Source organism: Ailuropoda melanoleuca, chromosome 3 (assembly GCF_002007445.2).
Source record: "Ailuropoda melanoleuca isolate Jingjing chromosome 3, ASM200744v2, whole genome shotgun sequence".
Lineage (NCBI taxonomy): Eukaryota > Metazoa > Chordata > Mammalia > Carnivora > Ursidae > Ailuropoda > Ailuropoda melanoleuca.
This window is the reverse complement of record NC_048220.1, coordinates 121,422,439-121,449,977: the sequence shown is the minus strand read 5'-3', so window position 1 is coordinate 121,449,977 and position 27,539 is coordinate 121,422,439. Positions and strand designations below refer to the sequence as shown.

Here is a 27,539-nt window from a genome sequence, read left to right as displayed (position 1 = left end):
GTGATCACATCTGTATTTGAAGACTACCCTAGTGCCCTGTGAAAAACGAAATGCCCGGTTAGAAAGCTGTTGTTCTTTGTGGAAGGATGATTCTGAGGGTGTCGGGTTGTCGAGGGCTGATGTTTAGAAAGTAAAATCCATACAACTCAGTGACGAAGTACATAAACTGAGAACAAGCTCATTGCACTTCCGAGTTCAAGTTAGTCATTTTTTTGAATTGGCTCGTAAAATAAATGAAAACAGGCCTATTCGATTCCAAACACTGAGGCTTATGAGTGAGATCCCTGGAATCAGCGTGTTTATTTCCTTAAGTAAAAGTCTCATTGTATTTTCATGGGCCCTTTGGAAATGCTCTCTGACGCATTACAGATTAGCGGAGGCACGTATTAAGGAATGTCGGAGTAAAGGCAGGCTCGTTCCTGGATCAACGCTTGCGTCTCGGGAAGCCTGAAGTCCCATTAGGAGAGCTCCATTCACCGCTACAGACGTAGGTCCCTGGGAAGGCCCCAGAACTCGGCAGTCACTTCAGGTCAGGCAGAGCAGAAGCCATAGAGAACTCTGGGCTCTATCCCGGGATTCGTCCCAGCGACACGGACATATTCAGGTCCCTAGAGACTTCCCAGAGCCTGAACCAAACCCCTCCCACTCACTATGGTGGCTGGAAAGGTCCTTGACTAATAGGCAGAGTATGCGTGGAAGAAGGCGCACGCGCATTGAGGACTTCTAGGCTCAGCGAGGGGTTAAATCCTGCACTCTCAGGACTACGGATCCTCTTCTCCGACCGCCGTACTCTGTTTTCCTAAAGGCCTGTCACCGACAAGTTTTTCCATTGGTTTAGAGACGGAAGGATCCTTCCCCCTTTATCGATTGGCTGCCCGTTCTCCCAACGGAATGGGAGGCGGGGCTTGGACGCTTTCCGATTGCATCAGCTGGTCTCTTCCGGGCCACGTGGCGCAAGCGCAGTGTTCCCGGGGTCCCAGCCTGCGTTAAGTGGCCTCCGCTCACCTCTCTTCCAGAGCGTTGCTTTTGGGTTTCTTCTTCCCTTCGTGGTTTGTTGATGTCGGAAGAGAAGGACAGGAGCCCTTCAGGGAAGATGGGAGGCGAGGAGAAGTCGGTGAGCGAACTGAGTGGGACCCGGAGGCAGGCTGGGGCTCTGCTTGGTGTCCACGGTGCCCAACCAGGCGGAAAGAAGGAAGCGGCTCGGGCGGTGTGGGGCGGAGGGACCCGAGGGGGATGATGGAACTCCTGGTCGAGTATAGAGCCTCTTTTGGGGAGAGAATGTGCTTTTACGAAGTAGGGCGGGGCCTTGCAGGTCACCTCTAGGTCCATCGTCTCAGATGAAGAAACTGAAACCCAATGTGAGGTAGACTAGCTTAAAGCCAGACATCTAATTAGAAGCTGAGACAATTAGAATCTAGGACTCGGGACTTCCAGAGTAATGTTTTTTATTCACCTTAGCCGGGAAGAACATTGCAGAACCTCATTTAATCCTCAAACCCTGTAGGGGTCAAGAACTTCAGTTTAAGGAAGGGAAAACCGAGCCCCTGAGATCTGACCCAACTTACCCAAGTTTGGGTGTTTTATTATAAGTAAGTGGTAGAGGCCGGGTGACCCCAGTTGACAAACCTTAGAGAGGTTACACACTTCCCCTGCCTGGTTCTCTAGACATTCCTTATCACATTCACACATGCTGATCGTTTCATTTTTGGAACTTTCATTTTGGTGTTATCCATTCCTTAGGAACAACTCCCAGGTCACTTTCACACCACCAGGATGAGAGGTTTTTTTGTTTTGTTTTTTGAGTTTTTTTTTTTTTTTATGATCAGCAAATGTGAGGTATTTATTTTGCCAAGCACTGCTGGAAGATGAAGCTAAGCAGGTGAAAAGGATCTAGTGCTGACATCGAGGACTTCACAGCTTAGTGTGTGAGGCAGGAAAACAGTCATTGTGCGGTGTGAGCAACCCTATGGGATTACAGTAAGAGGGAGCGCCTAACTCTGCTTGGGCAGGGCCCCTTTGAGTTCAGTTAGGAAATATGAGTCTAAGTTCACCTGGTAAACCAGGCAGGGTGGTGCTTCCCAGGTAAGGGTAGCAAGGGCAGTGGAAAGGCACACCCAGAAGTGTCTGTGAGGTTGCTTGCAAGGGATCAGCCTGAAAGGGGAAGCTGCAGCTCTTAGGAGGATATCAGAAATACTTGAAACTGTGTTCTACATGTGAAAGTTTTTTAAGCAGGAAAATGATAGATGTGGATTGTAGTTTTAAAGATCATTCTGGCATTGAGATGGACAGTGTGTTGGAAAGAGGTGAGGCCACAAGCAGGAGGCTGTTGCAGTAGTCCAAGTGAGAAGTGGTGATGTCTTCAACTAAAGCAGCCTCTCTGAAAGGATAACTCATAGAAGCCACAATTTTCTCATCAGTAAAATGAAGATGTCCTCTAACTCAGGAATAGATTGGAGAAAATGCATATGTGCACATTCTAAACTGTATAAATCAGATTTAAGGTGATAAATGGTGCCTATCCATAAACTTTTCTCCGTTTGTATTTTTTCACTTAAAAATGGTATCTTTATTGTTTTGTAACTTATTTACTTTTTTTGCTTAATAGTCTATAGTCAACAGCTTCCCATGTCCACAAGTATTATGTTATGCCATTCTTAATTGGAGAGCATGTAGAGCTAGCAAATACATAATTTCTCTCTTCTATAATAATAATTATGCAATACTGGGGCGCCTGGGTGGCACAGCGGTTTAAGCGTCTGCCTTCGGCTCAGGGCGTGATCCCGGCGTTATGGGATCGAGCCCCACATCAGGCTCCTCCGCTGTGAGCCTGCTTCTTCCTCTCCCACTCCCCCTGCTTGTGTTCCCTCTCTCGCTGGCTGTCTCTATCTCTGTCGAATAAATAAATAAAATCTTTAAAAAAATAATAATAATAATAATTATGCAATACTTAATATTTATTGAATGCTAACTGTGGGTCTAGTACTATTTTATGCATTACATGCTTAACTCCACTTTTTCAGTCCTTATAATAGCTATGAACTAGGTTCTGTTATCCTCATTATACACATGAGGAAACAGGCAAAGAACAAGTAAGTATCTTGCTCAAACCCAATATTCTGTAACCAATACTTATAGCTCTAGTGCTGTCCTGCCTCCTGTCCCCTGCCTAGAAATTAGTCAGAGACAGATACTACATCAAACTATTGGACTTCAGGACATACCTATCCCAGCTGTCCCAGTCTCTGGGGTTGAGTTTAATTAAACTACACTCTGTAGGTACTTTTCCTTCAACTGCTAAGTATCCCTCAGGAAGGTCATTCTGTAGCTTCCTTTCACAGTCCCATCTGTGTTCCAACTTTTGCGTTGAAGTTGTAGATTGCTTATACATAAATACATGATGCATACACTCACATATTTTTGTTCTGTTTTCATTGGAAATAGAGAACAGTTCCCCAACATCTTCCTAATTGTAGTAGTAAAGATGGAACAGAGTTCAGGGTTCTAGAGAAACCTGTTTTAGTGTCCTGACTCTATTACTTACTTACTAGCTGTATACAGATAGGCAAAATACTTTACCCTCCTTGGGTCTGTATTCTCATTTGTTTAAAAAAAAAAAAAAAAGAGGTATTTAGAACACAGAAAACCTTTCTGTTAATTTTTCTCCTTCTTTTCCACTGCTACTGTTCATTTGGGAAATATCTATGTGACTAGAATCAAAAACATATAATCAGAAAAGTAGAAATATCTCATTCTTTTTCCATTTTAAATCTGCACACACCTGCAATTAATTTGCATCCCTCCTCTTACCAAAGGCACTTGACTAGTTACATCATTTCTGTAGTAGAGCAAAGGCATATAGAGAATATTATAACTCTGTTGGTTAGTACTTTATTGATTAGAATGGGCTGTTATGTTCATTTTTTTTTTAAGATTTTATTTATTTATTTGATAGAGACAGCCAGCGAGAGAGGGAACACAGGCAGGGGGAGTGGGAGAGGAAGAAGCAGGCTCCCAGCGGAGGAGCCTGACATGGGGCTCGATCCCAGAATGCCGGGATCACGCCCTGAGCCGAAGGCAGACGCTTAACGACTGAGCCACCCAGGCGCCCCGACGTTATGTTCATTTTTTATCTATTGACTATAAATGACTCTGAAAGATTTATGAAACCCAGAATCCCAGAGTGGGAGACGTTTTAGCTCAGCTTGAAATCAGAAGTCATATATTTTTTTATTTAGTTTGTTTTCTGAATTATACAAGTAATACATTTCAACATGTCCAACTGTTAAATGGATAAATAATGGAATATTATTTGTCAATAAAGAAAGAGTGAAATACTGGTGTATGTAACATGAATGATCTTAAAACCATGCTAAGTGAAAGAAACAGTCTCAGATGACCACATATTGTATGCTTTCATTTCTGTGAAGTGCCCGGAATAGGCAAAAAGATAGAGACAAAGTACGTTAGTGGTTGCCAGGGGCTGGGGGGGAAGGAAAAGTGGAGTGGCTGCTAATGGGTACAGTGTTTCCTTTTGGGGTGATGAAATGTTTTAAAATTGATCTTGGTGATAGTTGAATGAATACATTAAAAACCATTGAATTGTATACTTTATATGGGTGAAGTGTATGGTGTAGGAAAGTACCTCAATAAAAGTGTTTGAAAAAAATCAAAGACCACAAACATATGGGAAACTATTATAGTCCCTCCTTCTTATTCCCTGTTCTGCCTTCCAAAACTCCTTCACTTCTGATGATCATTTCTCTCCTTAGAGTGGACCACTGTCAGCACCTGGATGGGCATCTTTCCTGTGACTTAATGTGTGAACCTAGAGAAATCATCTAGCTTTTTCCAATTTAACTGTGTGTAAAATGGGAATGATAATAATGTCAATCTCACAGGGTTGCCAAGAACAAGATGCGATTGTTTGTGGGGGAACTTTGTACATTGTAAAACTTTTTGTAGTACAATCTGCTTTAGGATGTTTCTGTCTGAGCAGTGAAGTAAGGAATTCATTTCTGTGAAGATACTCATCACAGTATCCCATAATGCATTTCAGGGTTTCTTGACCTTGTGGACTGGATAATTCTTTGTTTGGAGAGGCTGACCTGTGCATTGTGGGATGTTTAATAACATCCCTGGTCTCTACCCACTATATGCCAGTTGCACCCCCCAGTTGTGACAGTCAGTGTCAGCCAACATTGCCAGGTATCCTCTAGGGGCAAAATTTCTTCTGGTTGACAACCACCAGTATAGACCAGCTCTATACTGGTTGCCTTTTTGCACACGACTTACTACTTTAAAACTTTCTATGACTTCATGTACTTCTAATTAAAGACCACATTCCTTATGGTAACTCCATAACCTTTAGTGTTTGCTTTTGTCTAGTCTGTCTTAACTGACATGATTTTCTAAAACAATCTGTTTTAGTCAGCCTGGTTTTGTCATTCTCTCTCATCTTTTTCTCATTCTCTCAACATTTCCAACAGTTTCCTCCATTCTCAAAATCCAGCCTGTTGAAATCTTCATCCTTTAAAGTCAGTTGTTCTGACTTATTTAGCATCTAATCGTAGTGCTGCAGCTGTGTTCTTTCCTCCTCTGGGAGTTTCTCACATGTGTGTGCCTCAGTTTCCCTGGAGAGATTAAGTTTGCACATTGTAGGGATTGGGTCTTATGTTTACTTCTTTCCTAGGTTTTAACAAAATCCTGTGAGCACAGTGTCTCAGTAATACTTGTAGAATGGATGGATATATATTACATTAGATTTTTTTTTCTGCAAATACTACTGCTGAATAAATTGCATGCTTTTTTGTAGCCATATACTGAGTATATGTTCAGGCAAACCTGAAGCGAGAATCATAGGACAAGCAAAAAAATGAAATCTGAGGGCTTGAATGTTATCAAGTAACTCCTCTCTACTTTTTGAAGACTTGCCCTTTTTGCAAGTTGTTAATTTGTCTTTGACAGTGGTGAACTTTTTTAGTCTTTCAAAATCAGATTTACTCCCCACCCCCTTTTTTTTAATACATGCTAAATTAATATCCTCAGAACTTTTCTGGGTGCAGCATGAAGGGGTGTCAAATTAAGAAAAATATAAAATCTTATTTCTTCTTTGCTTATATAGATAGGTGCTGGGGAGGAGAAGCGAAAGGAAGGAGGCAAGAAGAAGAACAAAGAAGGATCTGGAGACGGAGGCCGAGCAGAGGTGAATATTTTCAAGCCCTCTTATCAAAGATTGACAGGTGGCTGGAGCTATCTTAGACTTATTCTGTGTAACATTGTAATGGTTTACATGGCACTAGATGGAACACTTCAGGGAGAAGAATTGGAATGGAAAGTCTGAAGGGGGAAAAGATTTGCAGCTATTTATTATTGAAAAAGGAAAACAGCATTGAAGTACAATTGTAAGGTAATCTGTGGGACTAGATATGAAAATCAGAGAAAAAAAGTTGGAAAGAAGGGGATTGGTAATTACTCAGTTGCCAGATTGGATGCCAGCTGTCTGATCATTTCATTCAATGAGATATTAAGAGGTAGAGACTTGATGTTTAAGCTTACACTGAATGCAACAGAAACCAAAGAGGGCCCAATTCCTTGACCCGTCACACTGTTTCCATGAGGACTTGCCACTAGGATTTGGTTTTGAGCCAGATAGATCTCCTTGAGGCCTCTCAGTTGTAAAGAAGATGCTTATAGTCCCCCCACACCCCCACCCGCTCAAACTAGAAGGCATTTCAAAAGTCAGTACAGAATCAGCCCACTTTCTGGGTAGTCTGCTTTAGAAGGCAGTTAAGCTCGTCTTCCCACTTTATTTTTGAAGCTGAACTGCTGTGAACCATGCTTCAGTTTTTGCTTTAGTCATTGCATTTTATTAGAGACTCCTTAGAAAACTCCCAGGATACACAAGCACAGAGGAGCAGCTTTGTAGAAGTGTCCTGTAGCACCATAAACTGGCTTTACAGAGCTGCTCTTGTTAATGCTAAATTTCTAGTGCTTTCTTTTAATGAAGGGTCATCTGGTTGGTGATCAAGAACTAAGTGTTGCTTACAGCCCTACCTAACCATTTCTCTTAGGTTTTGTCCATTATAGTCCACTGTAATTGTGGGGGAAATTGTTGATTGTGAATTTTAAAATTTATAAGGAAATAGAAAAATGTGTATGTTTCCTCATCTGTTTTTCATGCTTTAGTACAGTGGTACGTGTTATTCCATCACAGCTTGAGCATTACCCTACAAAGAGAAAACAAAAGGTGCAATTAAAGGACCCTTTCTTAAGTACAAAATGTGACCATTTGTGCCTTAAATGATCTGTCTGGAAAAAAGTTCACAGTGAGCTGTACAAGACCTTTCCTCCTCCTCTGTGCTCCCATCGCCTGTGTACTTGTTTTTCCTCCCTTCTAAGGGCAGTGTGCAGGTATTAATTCTTCTCTTTGAATTCAGAAGGAATTTTCCTTGAACGGGAGCCCTTAAGTTAAATAAGTTTGTAGTTGGTTAGTTAAGAATTGTAAGTGAACATATAGTCTGACCAGCTGCACAGACCATCCCTTGAACAAGATTGAAACAAAATGGAAAAGCCATTGTATTTCTAGTATTGTTTATAGCTGTATATGTCGTTTAGTTAGAAAAGACCTTTAGAGAACGTCTTAAGAGGGAAAAAAAATCACCTTACGCAAATAGCAAATGGTAATAATTGTCCATTTAAGATAATTGACAGCCCATATGTCTATTGTTATTTATATTTTTCTATTTTTTTTAAAAAATCTTATAATGAAAATTGTAAGAAGAAAACATTTAATTCCTTTTCTTACCTTAATTTAGGACAAGATTAAGCCAGTGCTTGGTGATTTGGGCAATCCATTTACCATATTGAATTAGTAATCATAATTTTTGTATTGTCTGTTTTTATTATTTCTTTTCTTTTTCTAAAGAGGAAAGCAAGTATTTACTGATCATTTATTTTCTCATTTGTTGTCTTGCAGTTGAATCCTTGGCCTGAGTATATTAACACACGTCTTGAGATGTATAATAAACTAAAAGCAGAGCACGATTCCATTCTGGCAGAGAAGGCAGAAAAAGATAGCAAGCCGATCAAAGTTACTCTGCCTGATGGTAAACAGGTCAATGCAGAATCCTGGAAAACTACACCATATCAAATTGCTTATGGAATTAGGTATAAGCTACACATATCTTGACCATCTATTATTTGTAACTAAGCTTTTTTTTCCTTATTGTCTTGTCAGGTTTTATCGTCATAATATTTTTATGTTACACTTTGTGTTTTTAATGTTTAATTTATACTACTTGGGATCTTAAAAAATCAAAATGATGTGGAGCTCTATACTCAAGATTCAAAGTTAAGGGGTACCTGGGTGGCTCAGTCGGTTAAGTGTCTGCCTTCTGCTCAGGTCATGATCCCAGGGTCCTGGGATTGAGCCCCAAGTCTGGCTCCCTGCTTGGTGGGAAGCCTGCTTCTCCTCCTCCCTCTGCCTACCACTCCCCTTGCTGGTGTGTGCATGCGCGCTCTCTCTTTGTCAGATAAAGAAATAAAATCTTAAAAAAAGGGGCGCCTGGGTGGCTCAGTCGTTAAGCGTCTGCCTTTGGCTCAGGGTGTGATCCCAGAGTCCTGGGATTGAGCCCCGCATCGGGCTCCTCCGCTGGGAGCCTGCTTCTTCCTCTCCCACTCCCCCTGCTTGTGTTCCCTCTCTCACTGGCTGTCTCTCTGTCAAATAAATAAAATCTTAAAAAAAAAAAAAAAACTCAAAAAGTTCCTTAAAAAAAATATTCATAGTTAATTTTCGAGAGAGTCCGCTTTGGTCTTATCTTACAAAGGATTTTTTTTTTACTTTATTATTTTTTTATTATAATAATATTTTTTTATTATATTATGTTAGTCACCATACAGTACATCCCTGGTTTTTGATGTAAAGTTCAGTGATTCATTAGTTGCGTATAACACCCAGTGCACTACGCAGTATGTGCCCTCCTTACTACCCATCACCAGCCTATCCCATTCCCCCAGCCCCTCCCCTCTGAAGCCTCCCTCAGTTTGTTTCTCATAGTCCATAGTCTCTCATGCTTCATTCCCCCTTCTGATTACCCCCCCTTTCTTTATCCCTTTCTTCTCCTACCGATCTTCCTAGTTCTTATGTTCCATAGATGAGAGAAACCATATGATAATTGTCTTTCTCTGCTTATTTCACTTAGCATTATCTCCTGCTCTTATCTTACAAAGGATTTTATGTTATTAGTTCTTCTACTTTGATTGTAAATATCACAAAACCAAGTAGACAGTGTTTCACCTATTTTGACTTAAATGTCTGTTTTGAAGTTAAAAATGAAGGTAGAACATCTCACGTGGGGAAGTTAAGAAGCTAATATATGACACATGAAAATAATATACTGTTTTTATAAATCCAAAGGACCATGTCTGATCTTAAAACCTGGGAAGAAACAACAGAATTAGATACATACTTTGTAGTAGAGTCAGGCTTTCTTACTCTGATATAATTGGGATTAATAGCTGTTAATAGGAAATGAGAAAGATGGGAAAGCATAAACTGATGCACACATCTAATACCAGGTGTTGGCAAACTGTGGTCATAGCCTACTTTAGTACAGCCCAAGAGCTAAGCATGGTTCTTAAATGGTTTGGAAAAAAACAAGAAAACTAAGATGTGACAGAGACCATGTGTGGCCCAGTCTGAAATATTTATCTAGCCCTTTACAGAAAAAGTTTGCCCACTTCTGTCTTAAACATTTTAATTTAAAACATGTAAATATATATTTATTCACTATGTCCTTCACCCTATATACGTAATTATTTCTGTTTATTTTTACTATTTCATTATATGTTGATTTGCACCACCTGCAATCACCATGTGAAATGGTTGAGTATCATCAGTTTCATACTGTTGAACCTAAGGCCTAAAAGAGCAAGTACATGAAGAGGTTTGGGAACCAACCTAGCTGCTTAGCGGTTAGCCCACTATGCAGCTGGTGAGTGTAGAAGCAGTTGGCCTAATGAGCCACGAATCCTTATTGAGCTATGGATACTAGTTAGTACTTTTTACAAAGGAAATGGAGTGTTTCAGTTAATTTGACCACTGCCTCTACCTAAGATACTTCTATCTTACTCCAGAGGAAGTAAGAAGAAAATTGTAATATCAAGCAGCTTTCCATGTGAGATCATGAATAACTGGATAGACCTCTAAATATAAGTTCAACCTTCCATTTTAGAGGTAACTTTCATGGGCATTTTGATGAAGATATTCCTCCCTTGTTGCACACTGAGATTGTAGCTGTGTTGGTATTAAAATTCAAGCCTCTATTAGTCCAGGAACTTTTTCTTGACATTCTATAATTTTGTCCTCCAGATTACATTGTAGTTTTATCAAATAACCAATTAGAACTACAGAAATTTACATAAGGCATTGATCCGAAAGTGAGGGTGCTTTATGACATTTTTACAAAAGTCCAGAATAAATTCTTGCTGTTGAGTGAAAAATTACAGCATGAGTAACAGACTGTTGAAAGGTTTGGATGATCAGTTGTGAATACAAAAGGGAAGAAAAAGAAGGCGTGCTCCATTTGCTTCAAAAGGTTTTTCTTTGAAGTTTCGTTTTGTTTTAAATCTGAAAGTTTAGATACTTTATCCGTCTTTGGAAAATTGAAATAATCTAATATGGTCTGTGCATATCTACATTTTCAAAGTAACTCTGCTGTTAGCATCTCAAGGCACCATTTTGGACCCTGAGAGAAAAACCATTTTCTTTCCAAAGAATATAGAGAATATTAGTCACCTTTTGGTCAATTCTTTAATCTTCTGAAAACTTTTACACCAGTATTATAAATTACATTTCTCTCTGCCACATCCATGTATGTCTTATGAAATGTGTATATTTTTTTCATTTTATTGGCTTTATATGACCTCAGAAGGAAAGAAAGCATTGGATGTAATCTGTGGGAAATTCTGTGAATTTGAAAATGGGAAAGGAATTTATGGTTTGCCTTCTGTTAGTTCTGTCCTGATCCTTAAGTGGGGAAGGTTGTTTGTACTTAGATGTGCTTATACGGAGTAAGAAGAGAGCCATCCAACACTGCAAGTCTAGCCAGCTGAAGCCTTCAGGTGGTAGATTTACTTAAGACTAACAGTACAGAGACTGTAAACTTTTCCTTCATAGTGTCGAGTGTTGTCTGCTTTTGTTGAGTTGTCTAGGCTATTACAGACTGTCACTTCTCTAGCTACACATTCAGACCTATAATCTGATTCATCTTAGCTTTCTAACCACGCAGCTTTCTGAACCTTTCTTACCTCACATCTCCCTCGTCCAGAGTGCCATGTCCTCTCCTTTTCTTCCTGTCCAGGTCTTCTCATCCTTCAGCCCCTCATTACTATATCATCAGAGCCTGTCCAGACTAATCTGACCTGTGTGCTACTTTCCAGTCCTCAAAATTTCTGTGGCCCTTACACTTGGTGTGGTCTGATAGTGTGGTCTTAATTATTTGGTGGTAGTTTATATTGTTTACTCTGTGCTGTGTGTGTAGATGACTTTTTATCTTTTTATATATTTTTTAAAGATTTTATTTATTTGTCAGAGAGAGCAAGAAAGAGCACAAGCAGCATCAGGCAGAGGGAGAAGCACGCTCCCTGCTGAGCAAGAAGCCCAGTGTGGCACTCGATCCCAGGACTTTGAGCCGAAGACAGACGTTTAACCAACTAAGCCACCCAGGCACCCTGTAGATGACTTTTTAAATCCATATTATAAACAAGTTTTATTGAGTAGTCCTTTTTTTTTTTTTTACTTATATGCTTGTTAAAAAACATACCATTTTAGGCATTTACAGAGTTTATTCTGTGGTTAGCATTACCTCACAGAAGAGATATATCACAGATTTCAAGTAGGAGGAAGAGCAGAGGAGTTACTTAGTAGCCCCTCTTTTTCTTTTTTGGAGTCTAAATAGCTTGGCTTTGTGGAACACTTTATTTGGAGAAATGAAAAGATTAATCAAACCACGGAAAATTGTTTATCACAGTTGTGTCTGCTTAAATAAGAGGCATTGAATGTAAAATAATAATGTTCTGGATTTTTGAGATCATCTAGTTATACTTGGGTATATTTTGGGGGATTGTTGCTTTTTCCATTTTATTTCAGAAAGCTATAATATATATATATATATTATAAGTAATATATGTAGTGTTAATATAGAATATATATATATAGTGTTTATTTTCCTATTCTTGTTCTCAGATTAAGTGTTGTGCTACAGAAGATTCTTTTTTACATTCTTTTGTTTATATATATGCTTGTGTGTATATTTTTTAAGTCAAGGCCTGGCTGACAACACCGTTATTGCTAAAGTGAATCAAGTTGTTTGGGACCTAGACCGTCCTCTGGAGGAAGATTGTACCTTGGAGCTTCTCAAATTTGAGGATGAGGAAGCTCAAGCGGTAAGTTTTTATTTAGAAGTCACTGAATTTCAAGATAAAGGTTCACATTTCCAGTCTCTTTCTGCTCCCACTGTCAGTGGGTTTAGAGTTTATTGGTGTTTCATTGTCATATTTGAAATCTTCATTTTATCTTTCATTTAGGGAAGCAGCACAAAAGAGCTTGCCTTGTGTATTTAAGAAGTGAACCTTGAGTAAATTTATTTTCATTACTGGATACTTCAGTGAGAATAATGTTCTGGGATATTTATTAAATTTTTGTTAAAAATTGGCAAAGCAAGTAAAAATTGCTTCTACCCTGTCAGTCAACACTTAAGCAAGTTGTATAGATTTTACAAGTAAAATTGAACATTTCTTTAAACTACTCTCCCTATTGGACAATTAATTTCCATATTTTCCTCATTTTAAAACGCCAGTCTGCATGAAAGCACTATAAAAATCAGCCTGCATTTGATGGCAAGGTTTTCTTCTTATTCTCCATGATAGTATACCATATAAAGATTTGTTTTATTATGATAGTTTACTTATGTATGTGTATCAGTGGTTTTCAGATGTATTCTGCATTCCTTAAGTTTTTTTTTATGAAAATTAAAAAAAAATCCTTTTGGTACCTTACAAATCTTGAAAATATAGCTTTGGGTATATTCTGACTCATCTGACCACCTTAAAAACCAAGTACAGGGGCGCTTGGGTGGCTCAGTCGTTAAGTGTCTGCCTTCAGCTCAGGGCCTGATCCCAGGGTCCTGGGATCAAGCCCCACATTGGGCTCCTCTGCTGGGAGCCTGCTTCTTCCTCTCCCACTCCCCCTGCTTGTGTTCCCTCTCTCGCTGGCCGTCTCTCTCTGTCCAATAAATAAATAAATAAAAAACCTTAAAAAAAAAAACCAAGTATAGATGTCCCCTGAACAATATGAGTTTGAACTGTGCAGGTCTACTAATATAGAGATTGTTTTTCTATAAATAAATATCTAAGTATTTTTTGATAAAGTAGATGTCTTTTCCATATGATTTTCTTAATACCTTTCTTCTCTAGCTTACTTTATTGTAAGAATACAGTATGTAATGTATATACCATTCAAAATATGTGTCAGTTGACTATGTTATCAATAAGGCTTCTGTTCAATAGTAGGCTACTACTAGTTAGGTTTTTGTAGAGTCATGAGTTATACTAAGGTCTTTGATTCCATGGAAGGTCAGCATCCCTAACCCCTGCATTGTTCAAGGGTCAGCTGTGCTGCCATCAGATTTCAGTGTCCATCTGTTTGTCCTTGTGTTTTACAAATGAGTTGTAGGGACAAATTAAAGCACCTTAGTTGTTTGCAGCCAATAAGGAAAAAGAGTGTAATTCTTAAGTAATGTCCTACATCTCAGTAAGGGCCACAGCATAGCACATGGAATGTGGGATATAGACACATTGTCTTAAAAGACCCTGGGTCATTACAGTCAGTAAGACAGTCACGTGAGTGGCAGTTGTTTTCAGGGAACAGACTCCATCCCTTTTAATTAAAGATGCTAATTTGAATTTAATTAGTTTGGAAACAACTAAACCAGACGATCTCTAAGTACAAATGCAACTTAGTAATGAAACCCTCTTAAATTGTTTTGGCTCTGCATAGAATCACACCAAAGTTTATACCTTTGTAAATTTAGATTTTTCATTTCTTGGGTTTATTTATAATAAATCTTATGTATCCTTTTCAAGGCAGCTATATTAATTTATAGCATAAATGCTCAAACTCAGACCATCCCATTTTTCTTTGCATTTTCAGGTGTATTGGCATTCAAGTGCTCACATAATGGGTGAAGCCATGGAAAGAGTCTATGGCGGGTGTTTATGTTATGGTCCACCAATAGAAAATGGATTCTATTATGATATGTACCTTGAAGAAGGGTAAGTTATGTAACTGAATAAAAAGGAAATTCTGAATTACTCAGAGTCCATACATCATTTTTAAAGAGTTCTCAATAAGGAAGGAATGTTAACAAGCTTACTGCTTACTAGTCACCACATATTTCCACTATCAACACTTCAAGTGGTGGGGCACCTGGGTGGCTCAGTCAGTTAAGCACCTGCCTTCTGCTCGGGTCATGATCCCAGGGTCCCAGCATGGGAGCCTGCTTCTCCCTCTCCCACTCCATCTGCTTGTGCATTCGCACACACTCTGTCTCTCTCTTCTCTGTCAAATAAATAATAAAATCTTTAAAACAAACAAACAAACAAACAAACAAGCTTGCAGTGTTGTACTAACCGGTGAAGTGCTAGTAACTTACAAGGGCTCTGTTATAGATCGATGGACGTAGAGCCCTAAGGTAGGTTGGGAAATAAAAAGAAGCCAGTCACAGAGGTGGTGGAGGGAGGATTCACTAGTGAGGACAGTCTCCAGGATGACCAAGGTAGAAGCCACTGAAAATATAAAATATAAAAATAATACCTAGTTTAAAATTGTGACACGAGGGTCTATTTTTTTATGCTGAAACTCTCACAGTTTTTTAAAGAAATAATCCTCCAAGCTACTATGTGAGTAGAATAGAGTGGAAAGAGATTAATTGTACTTCCTTTTCCTTCAGGGGTGTGTCCAGCAATGATTTCTCTTCTTTGGAGGCTTTATGTAAGAAAATCATTAAAGAAAAACAAGCTTTTGAAAGACTGGAAGTAAAGAAAGAAACTTTACTAGAAATGTTTAAGGTAAATTGAGCTGTAACATACGGCCTGCACTTCTGTATCCTCCGTAATGTTACTTGAAGTTATCACACGGGGGTGTAGTGTATTAAGTTGAAGCTTGTTCTTTTCTTTAGAAAAATGTAACTGTTTTTACAACATGAAGTATTGACATGTTTATTTTCCTACAGTGCTTTGATAAGATGTATTTCGAGTTATATTTTAGCTGTAATATTTAGAGATAAAAATTAAAGGGAGGGTTTTTTAAAAAACAATTTTTCCTATTTTTAGTACAATAAGTTCAAATGCCGGATACTGAATGAAAAAGTGAATACTCCAACTACCACAGTCTATAGGTAAGAATGTCAAATGTCATTAAATGTAACTAACTGGTGTATATGTCATTTTAAGTCTTTGTTAAACTACCTTTCTTTTTATTTCTAGGTGTGGCCCCTTGATAGATCTCTGTCGGGGTCCTCATGTCAGACACACTGGCAAAATTAAGACTTTGAAAATACACAAAGTAAGCAGTGTAACTTTAAAGACTATATGAATGTATTTCTCTAGTATGGGTATGTGTTTAAACTTCTGTTGGTTTCTTCTTCTGCCTATTTTTCGGTTGCAAACGTAAGGATGGATTTTTTTTTCTCATGCTATTGATTGCTCCGTGTCACTTGTCTCTTTTAACTGAAAGTCTGAAGTAGGGACTGACTTAGCATTCATCACCAGCACACATGGGGAGGGAGCTTTAGGGGATTCCCAGAAATCACACAGTCATGGTCCTGAGAGCTTTGAAACTTACTGTTAGTATGTGCTTTTGCCCTGTGTTTGTCTAAAGTAGTAATTACTTTGTGCCTTTTAACCAAACTAGTCCTGCCAGTTTTTGCCACTTCATAAATATTTTATGGGGGTGTTTATTCAAATGCACTTCAAATTATAAGAATAAATTGGGCCATTTCAAGATACTTTTTGTTGGTTTACTTTCCGTGTTTACTTAATCATCTTGTACCTTTGCATCTCATATTTGTGGAGTTGTGGTTTCAGTGGGTAATTGAGAGGGAGGTATTTTTGAGGGAATTAAACAGCCTGCTTTGTACTCTAGCTGGGCTTCAGAGCAACTGTGAGATGCTTAGTAGGTGTGCACTTTTTATACCATTTTACTTGTCATAAGGACTATGAATTTGATTCATAGACCACTATAAGAAATAATATCTAGTTCAAAATAAGTGAGGTATCCACAGATTTGAATATTGTTTCATGGTTAATCTTTGTTTTCAGAATTCCTCCACATATTGGGAAGGCAAAGCAGATATGGAGACTCTCCAGAGAATTTATGGCATTTCATTCCCAGATCCTAAAATGTTGAAAGAATGGGAGAAGTTCCAAGAGGAAGCTAAAAACCGAGATCATAGGAAAATTGGGAGGGTATGTTAAAAAAAGAATAATAGTATTTCTAGACTGAATTTTCTGTATTTTTATTTGCAACTTAGTTGTATTAAGTACTAGGAATTTCCTTCTAAAAAGAGACTAGCTTTCTAGTAGTTATTGTGCTGTGTCCTATATAATCCAGAAATTATTTACTGATTACCTTATTGTTATCTTACTTATTGCTTATGGTCCACATTATCTTTGTAGGATGTGCTCAGTACCACCCAAAGACTCATTTTAACTACTACTTTTATTGAGAACAAATACTGATGACCTAGTTTCCTGTGAAAGAAGCATAGCAGTGTTTCATAGAGCTGGGAGATACTTTGGAAATTTCCTGGTCTCACTGACTTATTTTAAAGATGTGGAAACTGGTTCCCTTAAAATTAACCTATTTTTTGCTCAAGGTGACATAGCAAGTCACCAGTGAATACTGTGATGTCATTTTCTTTATCCCTCTACCCCTCAGTGTTTTCTCAACTAGAAATCAGGTTTGATAAAACATGCCTTTCTAAAATTGTGTTCACTCTGTGCCATGTCCTACTCTGCTGTCTCGCCTGCCTGAAATAAATTCCACTGGTAAGGAAGCACCAACAGTTGGTGGGGCCCCTCCCTGAGAATTTTGGGCGTTTGTTGGAGGAGAGGCAGACAGGAGGGTAGGAGGGTGTGCTGCTTTCACTGAGACCCAGAGTCAGGCAGCTTCGTCGGCATCTTCTCTTTTATTATTGCTGTCCTTTTCCTGTGCTCCTTCCTGCTGCTCTTATAAAAAAAAGAAAAAAGAAACAGTATTCACATCTCAGAGCTTTGAGGAAATTAAAACTGAGAGCTCCCACTGTGGATAGTTGAACTAAGACCCCTGCTCCAGGTCATTCTTGGGTAAACTTGACTGGATTCAGGAATGTAACAGGCAGGGAATGTACTTAAGGCTAAGTTGTAAATCAGATGCAGTTCTGTACTATTGAATTGTACACCAGAAATGTTAGTGTTTTCTTTGATTCGGGAACGGCACACATTAAAATATGAGCTATCATGGTCGTATTCTGAACTCAGGAACACTGACGTTTATGTTGATGTTACGTGCATATATAAACATTCTTTTGCTTTTCTTTTTACTCAGGACCAAGAACTATATTTCTTTCACGAACTCAGCCCTGGAAGTTGCTTTTTCCTGCCAAAGGGAGCGTACATTTATAATACACTTATTGAATTCATCAGGGTAAACCATATTCATTATTTTCTTCTGTAAATTTAGGATATAAGTTGATTATATTAAATAAGGTCTGCTAAAAGGAAAAAATAATCTTGTATTTGAGAAGAAACATTTAAAGGAATAAAAATGCAAGTGTGAATTTTCATAATATTTTTTAAAAATTCCTTCCTCCTGGGGCACCTGGGTGGCTGTCCGTTAAGCATCCGGACTCTTGATCTCAGCTCAGGTCTTGATCTCAGAGTCATGAGTTCAAGCCCCACAGAAACAAAAAACAAAATTCCTTCCTCCTAGTACGTGACTTTGTCCTTATACATGGGTATGTACACAACAGAGAAGCTCGTGAACTTGAAGTGGGAGCTGGGTATGCTCTTTGAACATTTATATTTTCCTCAAAAAGACAAGTTGGTCTTTACATTGCTTTTATATTCTCTATAAAATACGAAGTCTTTCAAGCTCACTCAGGTTTATAGGGAATAATACCACCACCATCTGCATACTCACCACCTGATTTACCACACATGTGCATTGGGCTATATTTGCTTCAGATTTTTTATTTAAAAAAAGTAATACATACAAAGAAAAAAAGCTCCCTTTTAGGACCACTTTTGATTCATTTCCCTCCTTTCCTAGAAGAACTACTATTTGAAGTGAGCATAGATTCATGTTATTTTATATCTACCCCGTACATATATACCCTAAATTATTTATGTGTAGTTGAAATTTACATATGTGAAGTCTCATTGTGTATCAGTCTTTGTAATGCAAAAAATCATAATATTTTAAAAATCCTGTTTATTTTCCCTTGTTACTTATTCTGTTCTTCACCACATTAGGCCCATTCCTTTAGTGGTGGACACTGATGTAATTTCTAATTTTCTCGTATTACTGATCGTACAGTAGTGGCATTGTTTTGATAGGCCTTCTTATGTATGTGTGCAGGAGTTTCCTCTTTGGTATATACCTCCAGGTGGAATTTCTACGTTATAACATATATGCATTTTGAATTTTACTGGATAGTATAAAACTGCTCTTTAAATTTTCCTCCCACCAGAAGTATGAACTTCTCTATTTCCTACATGTGTATTGTGTTTGTTTTCTAACAGAGCGAATATAGGAAACGAGGATTCCAGGAGGTGGTCTCCCCAAACATCTACAACAGCCGACTCTGGATGACGTCGGGCCACTGGCAGCACTATAGCGAGAACATGTTCTCCTTTGAGGTGGAGAAGGAGCTGTTTGCTCTGAAACCCATGAACTGCCCTGGACACTGGTATTCAACAGCTTTGAGTTTCTGTCAAAGATTTTCCTATGCTGCAGTTGGTCCTGGATTGCTCTCCCTCCTTTGAAAGAATTTTTGTTTAAAACAAATTGTGGAATCAGAAGAGTATTTAAATGCAACATTATTGTGATATAATAACATCTTTCGTGCCCCATTAGATCCTCAGATATGTAGACATTCAAGAATGGCAGTGGGGTATTAGCAGTGAATAGGCAGAATGTAAAAGAGGGGGACTGAATGTGGGCATAGCCAATTCTCTAGATGTATTATTTTTTCTTTTTCTTAAACATGTTCTTTTAAAACCTGCTAATGAATTGACATCCTTGGGAGATCTTCCTTGCTTTGCAGTTATTTCACTTTCTGTCCTTGAAAGTTAGATGAAGAGTGACTTCAGGGGAAGCCTAGGGAGAGCTGTGGCTGCCCGTAGCTCGGTATCTACAGCTCCTACCAGCAAGGCCTCGAAGGTGAGGGGTAAGAGGAATCTCCATAAAGGATCTGGGTTATACGTCAGGTAGCCAACCAGGTTTGAGTCTTAGTTTTCCAGATTCTGTAAAGTTGCTGAAGCACCTTCAGACAGAATTCAAGCAATTTGGGGAGTGACAAGAAAGCACAGTCTTTAGTTTCCAGTGTATTAAATGATTAATATGGAGCTAAGATGTTTTTTTTTAAATATGAACATTAAAGGCAGTCCTCAAATCTTGGAAATATTGAGCACAAGGATTTGACTCCAGACCCATGGGAAGCAGTTTTCATTTTCACTTAGTTGTGGATGGTTGTATTATAATTTATTTGCTGTTTTATTCATGCAGTTGCTTACATTGTGGTATGAAGTCCAGAATTTGAGAAATGTTTCTTGTATGGACAGCCTTTTATATAATAGAAAAGCAGTTTTATGCTTGTGAAATTAAATATCAGTGGGTTTTAATTTTCTTTTTTCTTTAGCCTTATGTTTGATCATCGCCCAAGGTCCTGGCGAGAGTTGCCTCTGCGGATAGCCGATTTTGGGGTGCTTCATAGGAATGAGCTGTCGGGGGCACTCACAGGACTCACGCGGGTACGAAGATTCCAGCAGGATGATGCTCACATATTCTGTGCCATAGAACAGGTATTGTGAGGTTCTGTGGGATAGAATAATTTGAAAGAATTGTGAAAAAAGTCAAGGAAAGTTACCACTGTCTTTTTTTTTTTTTTTTTTTTTAAGATTGAGGATGAAATAAAAGGTTGTTTGGATTTTCTACGCACAGTGTATAACGTGTTTGGATTTTCTTTTAAACTGAACCTGTCAACTCGCCCAGAAAAATTCCTTGGAGATATTGAAGTATGGAATCAAGCTGAGAAAGTAAGTTTTGTTTTTTGGCATGCTTGAATACTATTTGACTGAAATGAACTTGTTCCAAGAAACCAAACCTCTTTAAATGGCTTAAAGCAAGAGAAAATTGAAACGGTTCCTAGGTTTGAGCAAGCTAGTTTTTTTATGGGTGATTGTATATTACAAATAGTTGAGTGTTTTTTCAGTCATCAAGCTGTAACTTACAAAAGGGGGGAATTGGAGGAAAGTCGTCCAAAGATAAAAACTTCCAGTCATGAGAACAGCAGGTAACAGGGACGTGATGTGTATCATGATGACTGTAGCAAACTCTGATGTGTGATACGCAGGAAGACTGGTCAGAGAGTAAATCCTGGGAGTTCTCATCACAGGGAACACATGTTCTTTTTTCTTCTCTCTTTTCTTTTTATTGAGTCTGTCTGAGAAGATGGATATTCGCTGAATCTAACGTGATCATTTTACGGTATATGGAAATCAAACCATTGTGCTGTACTGCTTAAACCTATACAGTGATGTATGTCAGTTATTTCTCGGAAAAGGGGATTTGTATGTGAGTATGTTAAGGTAGACAGAATTCTAACACAGAGAATAGGGACTCGTGAAAGTAATTAGCATAGTTTTAGCCTTAGATCAGGCTGGAAGAAGGGAAGTTGCAGATAACAAAAATAAAAATCATTTTGCTTTATCCTTAGCAACTTGAAAACAGTCTGAATGAATTTGGTGAGAAGTGGGAGTTAAATCCTGGAGATGGAGCTTTTTATGGTCCAAAGGTCAGTATGAAAGTATATTTGAGTAGTGTGGTTTTTATTTTGGGGTGAAGAAGACATACTTTAAGTTAGAAAGAAAGCCAGTCCCGTTATAACTACTGAGTTCAGCTTTAATATAGACAGCATCTTAAAATAACCCAGTCTTTACTTCTTAGATTGATATACAGATTAAAGATGCAATTGGTCGGTACCACCAGTGTGCAACAATCCAGCTGGATTTTCAGTTGCCCATCAGATTTAATCTCACTTTTGTAAGGTGAGTTTCTGATGTCTGCTCTGAATATTTGTCTTTAGGGGAGTATAAAAGAATATATAAAGTAAAACAAAATTTTTTTTTTCTATGTAGCCATGATGGTGATGATAAGAAAAGGCCAGTTATTGTCCATAGAGCCATCTTGGGGTCAGTGGAAAGAATGATTGCTATCCTCACTGAAAACTTTGGCGGCAAATGGTAATCTTTGTCATTGTTTTTGTCTAGGCGGTATAAATTGACTAGAAGAAGTGTCTGCTGTCCAGTTAAGTTATGCAGTAGAAAAGGAGAGTGATCTGATTGGTCACTTGTAATTAATGACAAGTGTTCACTGTGGAATCATAATCTAAACCGCAATTTTTGCTTTAAGAGTAATTAGTAATTATTTTGATTTCAGAACTTGATTTGTTTGAATGTTATATAATACTTTCTAACTAGGAGTTACTATATACTAAGAAGCACATCTGTTGTTTTGGGATTAATATGGTTTTGATATTTTTGTCTGAGTATTGCTGTTGAGTATTGCTGGTCATAATAAGTATTTTGACATCCTTTAGAAGCCCAGTTACTTTTTTAGTTGAAAGTATAGACTCCAAACTGATCAACATATTTTGTCTTGTTCCTACAAGATTATGTTTTTCCTGCCAGGATATGAGCACATGACTTCCCTTTTATTTTTAAGCAGTTTTGTCTGGGCCCACAATTTGTAAAGACAGTTGAAAATCACAGAAGGTTATAAAACACCCATTTTGTAGAGTCTGCCATATTAATTGTATTGATGCAGAACTTTTGTAAAATGTAAATCTGTCTTACATATTGTAGGCATTTTAGTTTTATTTCTAATTTGGTTAGTTCGGTCTTAAAGGGGAGTTTGTCATACTTGTCAGTGAAGTGAGATCATCTCTTTTCAGTTCCGTTTCACAAAATCAAATCGAATATAGAAAACATTCTCCACGTGGTTTCTAGAGACTGGGTGACCCCCAGCTGATCGCTCTGTCAAACCTGTGATAAGTGGGAAAAAGCCAGTTCAGGGAGATTTAGTTCCTTTTCCCTATAATAAAATGACTGAAACTAGCGGGGTGATTAAGAGAAACGCTAGTCCTAATGTCTGCAGCATATGGAGGATTTGATACCTGAAATACTCCACAGGTAGAATTACAAATGGTCAGTTTGTAATAAGAAGTGAAGCATAGGGGAGCATAGGGTGGTCAGGCTTGCCAGACTCTGGACATATCAAATGAGGCGCTACAGGTCACAGTCTGTCTTTAAAAAAAAAAAAAAAAAAGATGTGAAAACACTCATCAAACACCATCACCAGTTATTATCAGTTACAATTTGCTGAATCCCGCAAAATGGATCTTGAATAACGGAAGGCATGGTCTGGTCCATGTCCCCCGTGAACAGTAATTAATAAGAGAATGTTGAACAGTGAACCACTAAATGCAGCTCTTTTTAGCCCTTGTGGCAGCTGGCGCATGATGTTCTGTTTCCTGATATGTTGATGTGCAAGGATAGTCCCTGCCCTCAATGTGCTTCGCCATCTGCCTAGTAAATCAAACCTTAGTTATGGATTTTCTTGATTGAAGACTGCCTCTCTGCTCCTGAGTCTCCTCCCTTTAGTCTTTATTGGATATAAGGGGCAGGGGGAGAGTTTTTTAAACTGGCCCTTACATATTTCAGGAAAAGATACTGAAAAGTAGACTAAGAAATGTGCCATCCTTGTTCAGGACAGGGTCCCAATTCACATTAAATATTTTTAATTTCTTCTAAAGGCCCTTCTGGCTGTCTCCTCGCCAAGTAATGGTAGTTCCAGTGGGACCAACGTGTGATGAATATGCCCAAAAGGTAATCCTTAAACACAAACTTGGCTTTTTAAATCTCGTAAGATATACATATCCTTGGTAGATCAAGCCACTTGTGGTATAGAGAAATGTTACTATTTCTGAACAGATTACATTTTCTCTTTAATACTTTCCTACATGTTTCATGATCAGAAGACGTAATTTGGATATGTTTTATATACTCATATATTCTAATGTTTAGTATGAGGAAATACTGAATGCACAGTATGATACGTAATTTCAGATACATAATGCAATTTAAGCTGTTCTTTGACTCGAATAATTTTGTTTCATATTGTAATGTAAATTTCTTCAATTATTTGTTAATTTTTTTTAGGTTAATGGCATGCCACATCCATGTTTTGCCCTACCCACCAAAAAACTACCTTACTAACAGATTTGTAAATATCCATTCATACTTCACACCTTAAAGACTAGAATATTCTGTTCTATGATAGGGACAATTGCATACTAAGGAATTTCGAATCACTAAAAGTTGTGTTATAAATAAGCATTGTTTCATAATTACAAGCTAAACGTAATAAATTGGCTTAGTTAAAACAGATCTAAATATCAGGGAACAATATCTTAACATCAAAACTGTCAAGTTTCTAGATCATCAGAATAAATTGCACTCAGGTCTTAACTGTCTTTAAAAAATATTCATGAACATTAGACCAACCTGAAAAGCAAACCATTCAAACATACTGTATTTCTGTTACTGCACACAATAGTTTTAGTTATAAATGATGAAAATCAGTTATGTCCCATGGTTAATTGATTGTACTTTCTCTTATTTGCATTATGAAAGCTCATATGGTAGGAGAAAGGTCTGTAATTAAATAACTCATTTCTTGACTGTGACAATACGGACTTCCCCTGGTTCTGTCAGCGGTGGGGGTGGCATTTGGAATTATGCGGGCATGGGGTTTTTGGTTATATTGACTGGACAGGGGTAGGGGAGCGCTACTACTGATACTTAATGACTAGAGACCAGAGGTGCTAAACAGCCTGTGATTATCATTCCAGTTCCCCCGTTACAGAGTAGTGCACACAAGGGCCCATGTTAAGAAACTAAAACACTGGGTCTTTGTTCTTTAAAATAGCTTACAGTCGAAAGTATAGTCTTATTCTGGCACTCTCATTAAACCGTGTGTGAATCTTTCTGAAATTTGCATACTTAACAAAAACCCCTATTGGTTAATGACCACGTAGACATAACAGCGTATTAGTGAAATGAAAATGGTTTATTCAAATCTTTTTGTCCTGTTAGTAGTAACTTGTTGTCAGGTAGGTGTAAATTTTAATCTAGTTTAATTTAGCTTACAACTAATAAAATTTAATGTAGTGTTGCTTTTTTTAGAAAGGAATAATATTGAAAACACTGTTTACTATTTAGTATACAAAAACTTAAGATGGTAAAATGGAACTGGTATTTTTGAGGGGAGAAATAAAAGGCATGGAATAATAATCTCTAATGTAGATTGCCAACTTTAGATTCCTGTAAGTTTATTTCAAGAAATTCCAATTTGATCTTTGCCTCTGGCTCCTTCATCTAAGAAGGTTTCTTTTGGGGGCGCCTGGGTGGCTCAGAGTTAAGTGTCCAACTCTTGATTTTGGCTCAGATCATGACCTCAGGTTCATGAGATCGAGCCCCGTGTCTCTTTAAGATTCTCTCTTTCCGGGGCGCCTGGGTGGTACAGCGGTTAAGCGTCTGCCTTCGGCTCAGGCTCAGGGCGTGATCCTGGTGTTATGGGATTGAGCCCCACATCAGGCTCTTCTGCTATGAGCCTGCCTCTTCCTCTCCCACTCCCCCTGCTTGTGTTCCCTCTCTCTCTGGCTGTCTCTCTGTCAAATAAATAAATAAAATCTTAAAAAAAAAAGAAAAAAAAAGATTCTCTCTTTCCCTCACCCTCTGCCCCTCCAACCCTCACCCCTGCTTGCACGCTGTCTTTAAAAAACAAAAACAAAAACTTGCTTTTAATCAAAAAGGAAATACCTCTTCAAGAAGTAAAAAAACTACTTTTTAGTATTTCTTGAACTTGATTTTTTCTTTTATTTTACATAAACTCTTGTAGAGCTCTATTTTTTTTTTTTTTAGAGTTCTGTTTAGCTTAGTTTAGCTTAGGTCATATACATACACAGTTATTATTAAAGAAACAATTAGTGTTAAAACAATTTTATGGCAGTTTGTATTCCATTCTGTAGAAACATAAAAGAAGCTATTAAGATGCTTTGGGCCTATTGTTTGTGCTATCAACGTTTTATTTTAAAATGTTGCTCACACAAATGACAGCAACGGCTGAATTCCTGTTACCAGCTTGCTGCCTATTTAAGGGATCGGAAATACTACATTCTGTGTTAGACTGGACATCCATCATTATGTATTAATATGGAGACTGATAAGCTGTTTGTTTCTTGGCAGCTATTTAGTGAATTTAAGATATGTTTGCAAAAGGATTTTTTTTTTCTTTTGTAGAGCTGATTAAATTCAGCTGATTGCCCGATTTCTGATTTTTAAGGATTTTCTGAAGCATTCACCTCTCACAAGAGCAAAACATATCATTGTAATTTTTGAAAATGTAGTCCCAAGTCACAAACTAATAATAAATGCTTCAGTATATCTGTTAGCATTCCTTTTTTAATATTTGCGTGACTATCCAAATCATATGTTAAAATCATTTAAAATCAAAATATAATTCTTATTTTAGATCTGAAGAATTCTGTATCTGTTTAACTAGGTACGGCAACAGTTCCATGATGCTAAATTCACGGTGGACATTGATCTGGATCCGGGCTGTACGTTGAATAAGAAGATCAGAAATGCGCAGTTAGCACAGTATAACTTCATTCTAGGTAAGAAAGGAAACTTACCAAAGAAAACCTGCCAGGCCTTAAGAAAATATTGAAATCTTGAGACTTAAGAGAATTGTTTTCATTAGTTTAGTTCCCTCTAATCCAGATTCTTACACTATGAAGTTTGTTCATTTGTTGTAACAAAGGGAAATTTGAGTGTGAAAAAGAATAATCTTTAAGAGTTTAAAAATCTTCTTTCCTTTATCTGCTATCCCTTTATATGGTAAGTTTTTATTAAGTTGGCTGGGTTAAGTGACTCAGTAAGTACAGTGTTTTGAAGTATTGTAAAGTGATATATTTTTTTAAATGAAAAGATTTTTAAATTGGTCACCCAACTATACATGGTCACCTGAACATTTATTTTATTTTTTTCCTTAAATAGGTTTTATTTTTTAGAGCACTTTCAGTTCATAGCAAAATTGAGCAGAAAGGACAAGGTTATCCTGTAAACCTCTTGCCCAAAACTGATACAACCCCCCTCACTACCGACATCCTGCACCAAACTGGTATACTTCTTACAAAGTCCACAGTTTACATCAGTGTTCACTGTTGGTTTCGTACATTCTATGGGTTTGGACAAATACAGGATGACGTGTGTCCGCCATTATGGTCCCCCCCCAATTCTCTGTGCTCCACATACAAAACATTCTCTGTGCCTAACCACAGGCAACCAGATTTTTTTTTTTCTATTTCCATGGTTTTGCCTTTTCAGGAATGTCATATAGTTGGAATCATACAGTATGTAGCCTTTCTAGATTGGCTTCTTTCAGCAAGTAGTATGCATTTAAGTAAGATTCCTATGTGCCTTTTCATGACTTGATAGCTCATTTAAACATTTTAAAGAATCGGAAGCTACGTGGTGGCTTTTAGGTCCCTAGGATCATTTCTGTTGGAATGTTCAGTAAAAATCCTTCCGCCTAACAAAGCTCTGTGTCTTTTGTTTTAGTTATTGGTGAAAAAGAGAAAGCCAGTGGCACCGTTAATATCCGTACAAGAGATAATAAGGTACACGGAGAGCGTACGATTTCTGAAACCATAGAGCGGCTACAGCAGCTCAAGCAGTCCCGCAGCAAACAGGCAGAAGAAGAATTTTAATTGAAGAACTTGACCCAGATTGGCTCGGTGGGAAAGGATGAACAATGTTTCTGTAACGTTAATTTTATACCCTAGAAAACATCACTTTATACCGAATTTGGAACAGTTAGCAGAGTCTGCATAGGTGACTGCAGGATCAACCTATTTTGTGACCTAGACAGGTTTTAGACAATGTGTATTTGAAGGAGGTAATTAAGAGAGACATTAAAATGGTTTTATTTGTTAAACACTGGAGCACTGGAAATAAAACATGAGGAATGCTTTAATGTAATGTGGGAGAATGTTTTTTAATCTAATGAAGTTGAAAAACAAAAATTTTCAGATTTGATTAAAGTAAAAGACCAGAATTGGAGTATGTTGTAAAAATAAAAACTTGAATTTATGGAA

The 27,539-nt window shown here is 37.9% G+C and overlaps 1 protein-coding gene across 1 annotated transcript; it reads left to right on the top strand.

Annotated features, from left to right (window-relative positions):
- Positions 1 to 917: 917 nt before the first annotated feature.
- On the top strand, positions 918 to 27,539 carry TARS1 (threonyl-tRNA synthetase 1). The gene is made up of 19 exons (XM_002919437.4): positions 918 to 1,114; positions 6,122 to 6,202; positions 7,976 to 8,166; positions 12,321 to 12,444; positions 14,210 to 14,331; positions 15,009 to 15,126; positions 15,391 to 15,455; positions 15,544 to 15,622; positions 16,378 to 16,524; positions 17,645 to 17,743; positions 18,841 to 19,007; positions 19,959 to 20,121; positions 20,218 to 20,355; positions 21,036 to 21,113; positions 21,266 to 21,366; positions 21,457 to 21,561; positions 23,133 to 23,205; positions 25,943 to 26,057; positions 27,004 to 27,539. Exons 1-19 carry the CDS (start codon positions 1,058 to 1,060, stop codon positions 27,150 to 27,152), a joined length of 2,172 nt encoding a protein of 723 aa, XP_002919483.1. The 5' UTR covers positions 918 to 1,057; the 3' UTR covers positions 27,153 to 27,539.

Coding starts and splice junctions, on each gene's coding strand:
- TARS1 (XM_002919437.4), top strand. CDS start 1,058: ATGTCGGAAGAGAAGGACAGGAGCCCTTCAGGGAAGATGGGAGGCGAG. Junction 14,332..15,008: donor GATATGTACCTTGAAGAAGG/GTAAGTTATGTA, acceptor CTTTTCCTTCAG/GGGTGTGTCCAGCAATGATT. Junction 21,367..21,456: donor TTTAATCTCACTTTTGTAAG/GTGAGTTTCTGA, acceptor TTTTCTATGTAG/CCATGATGGTGATGATAAGA.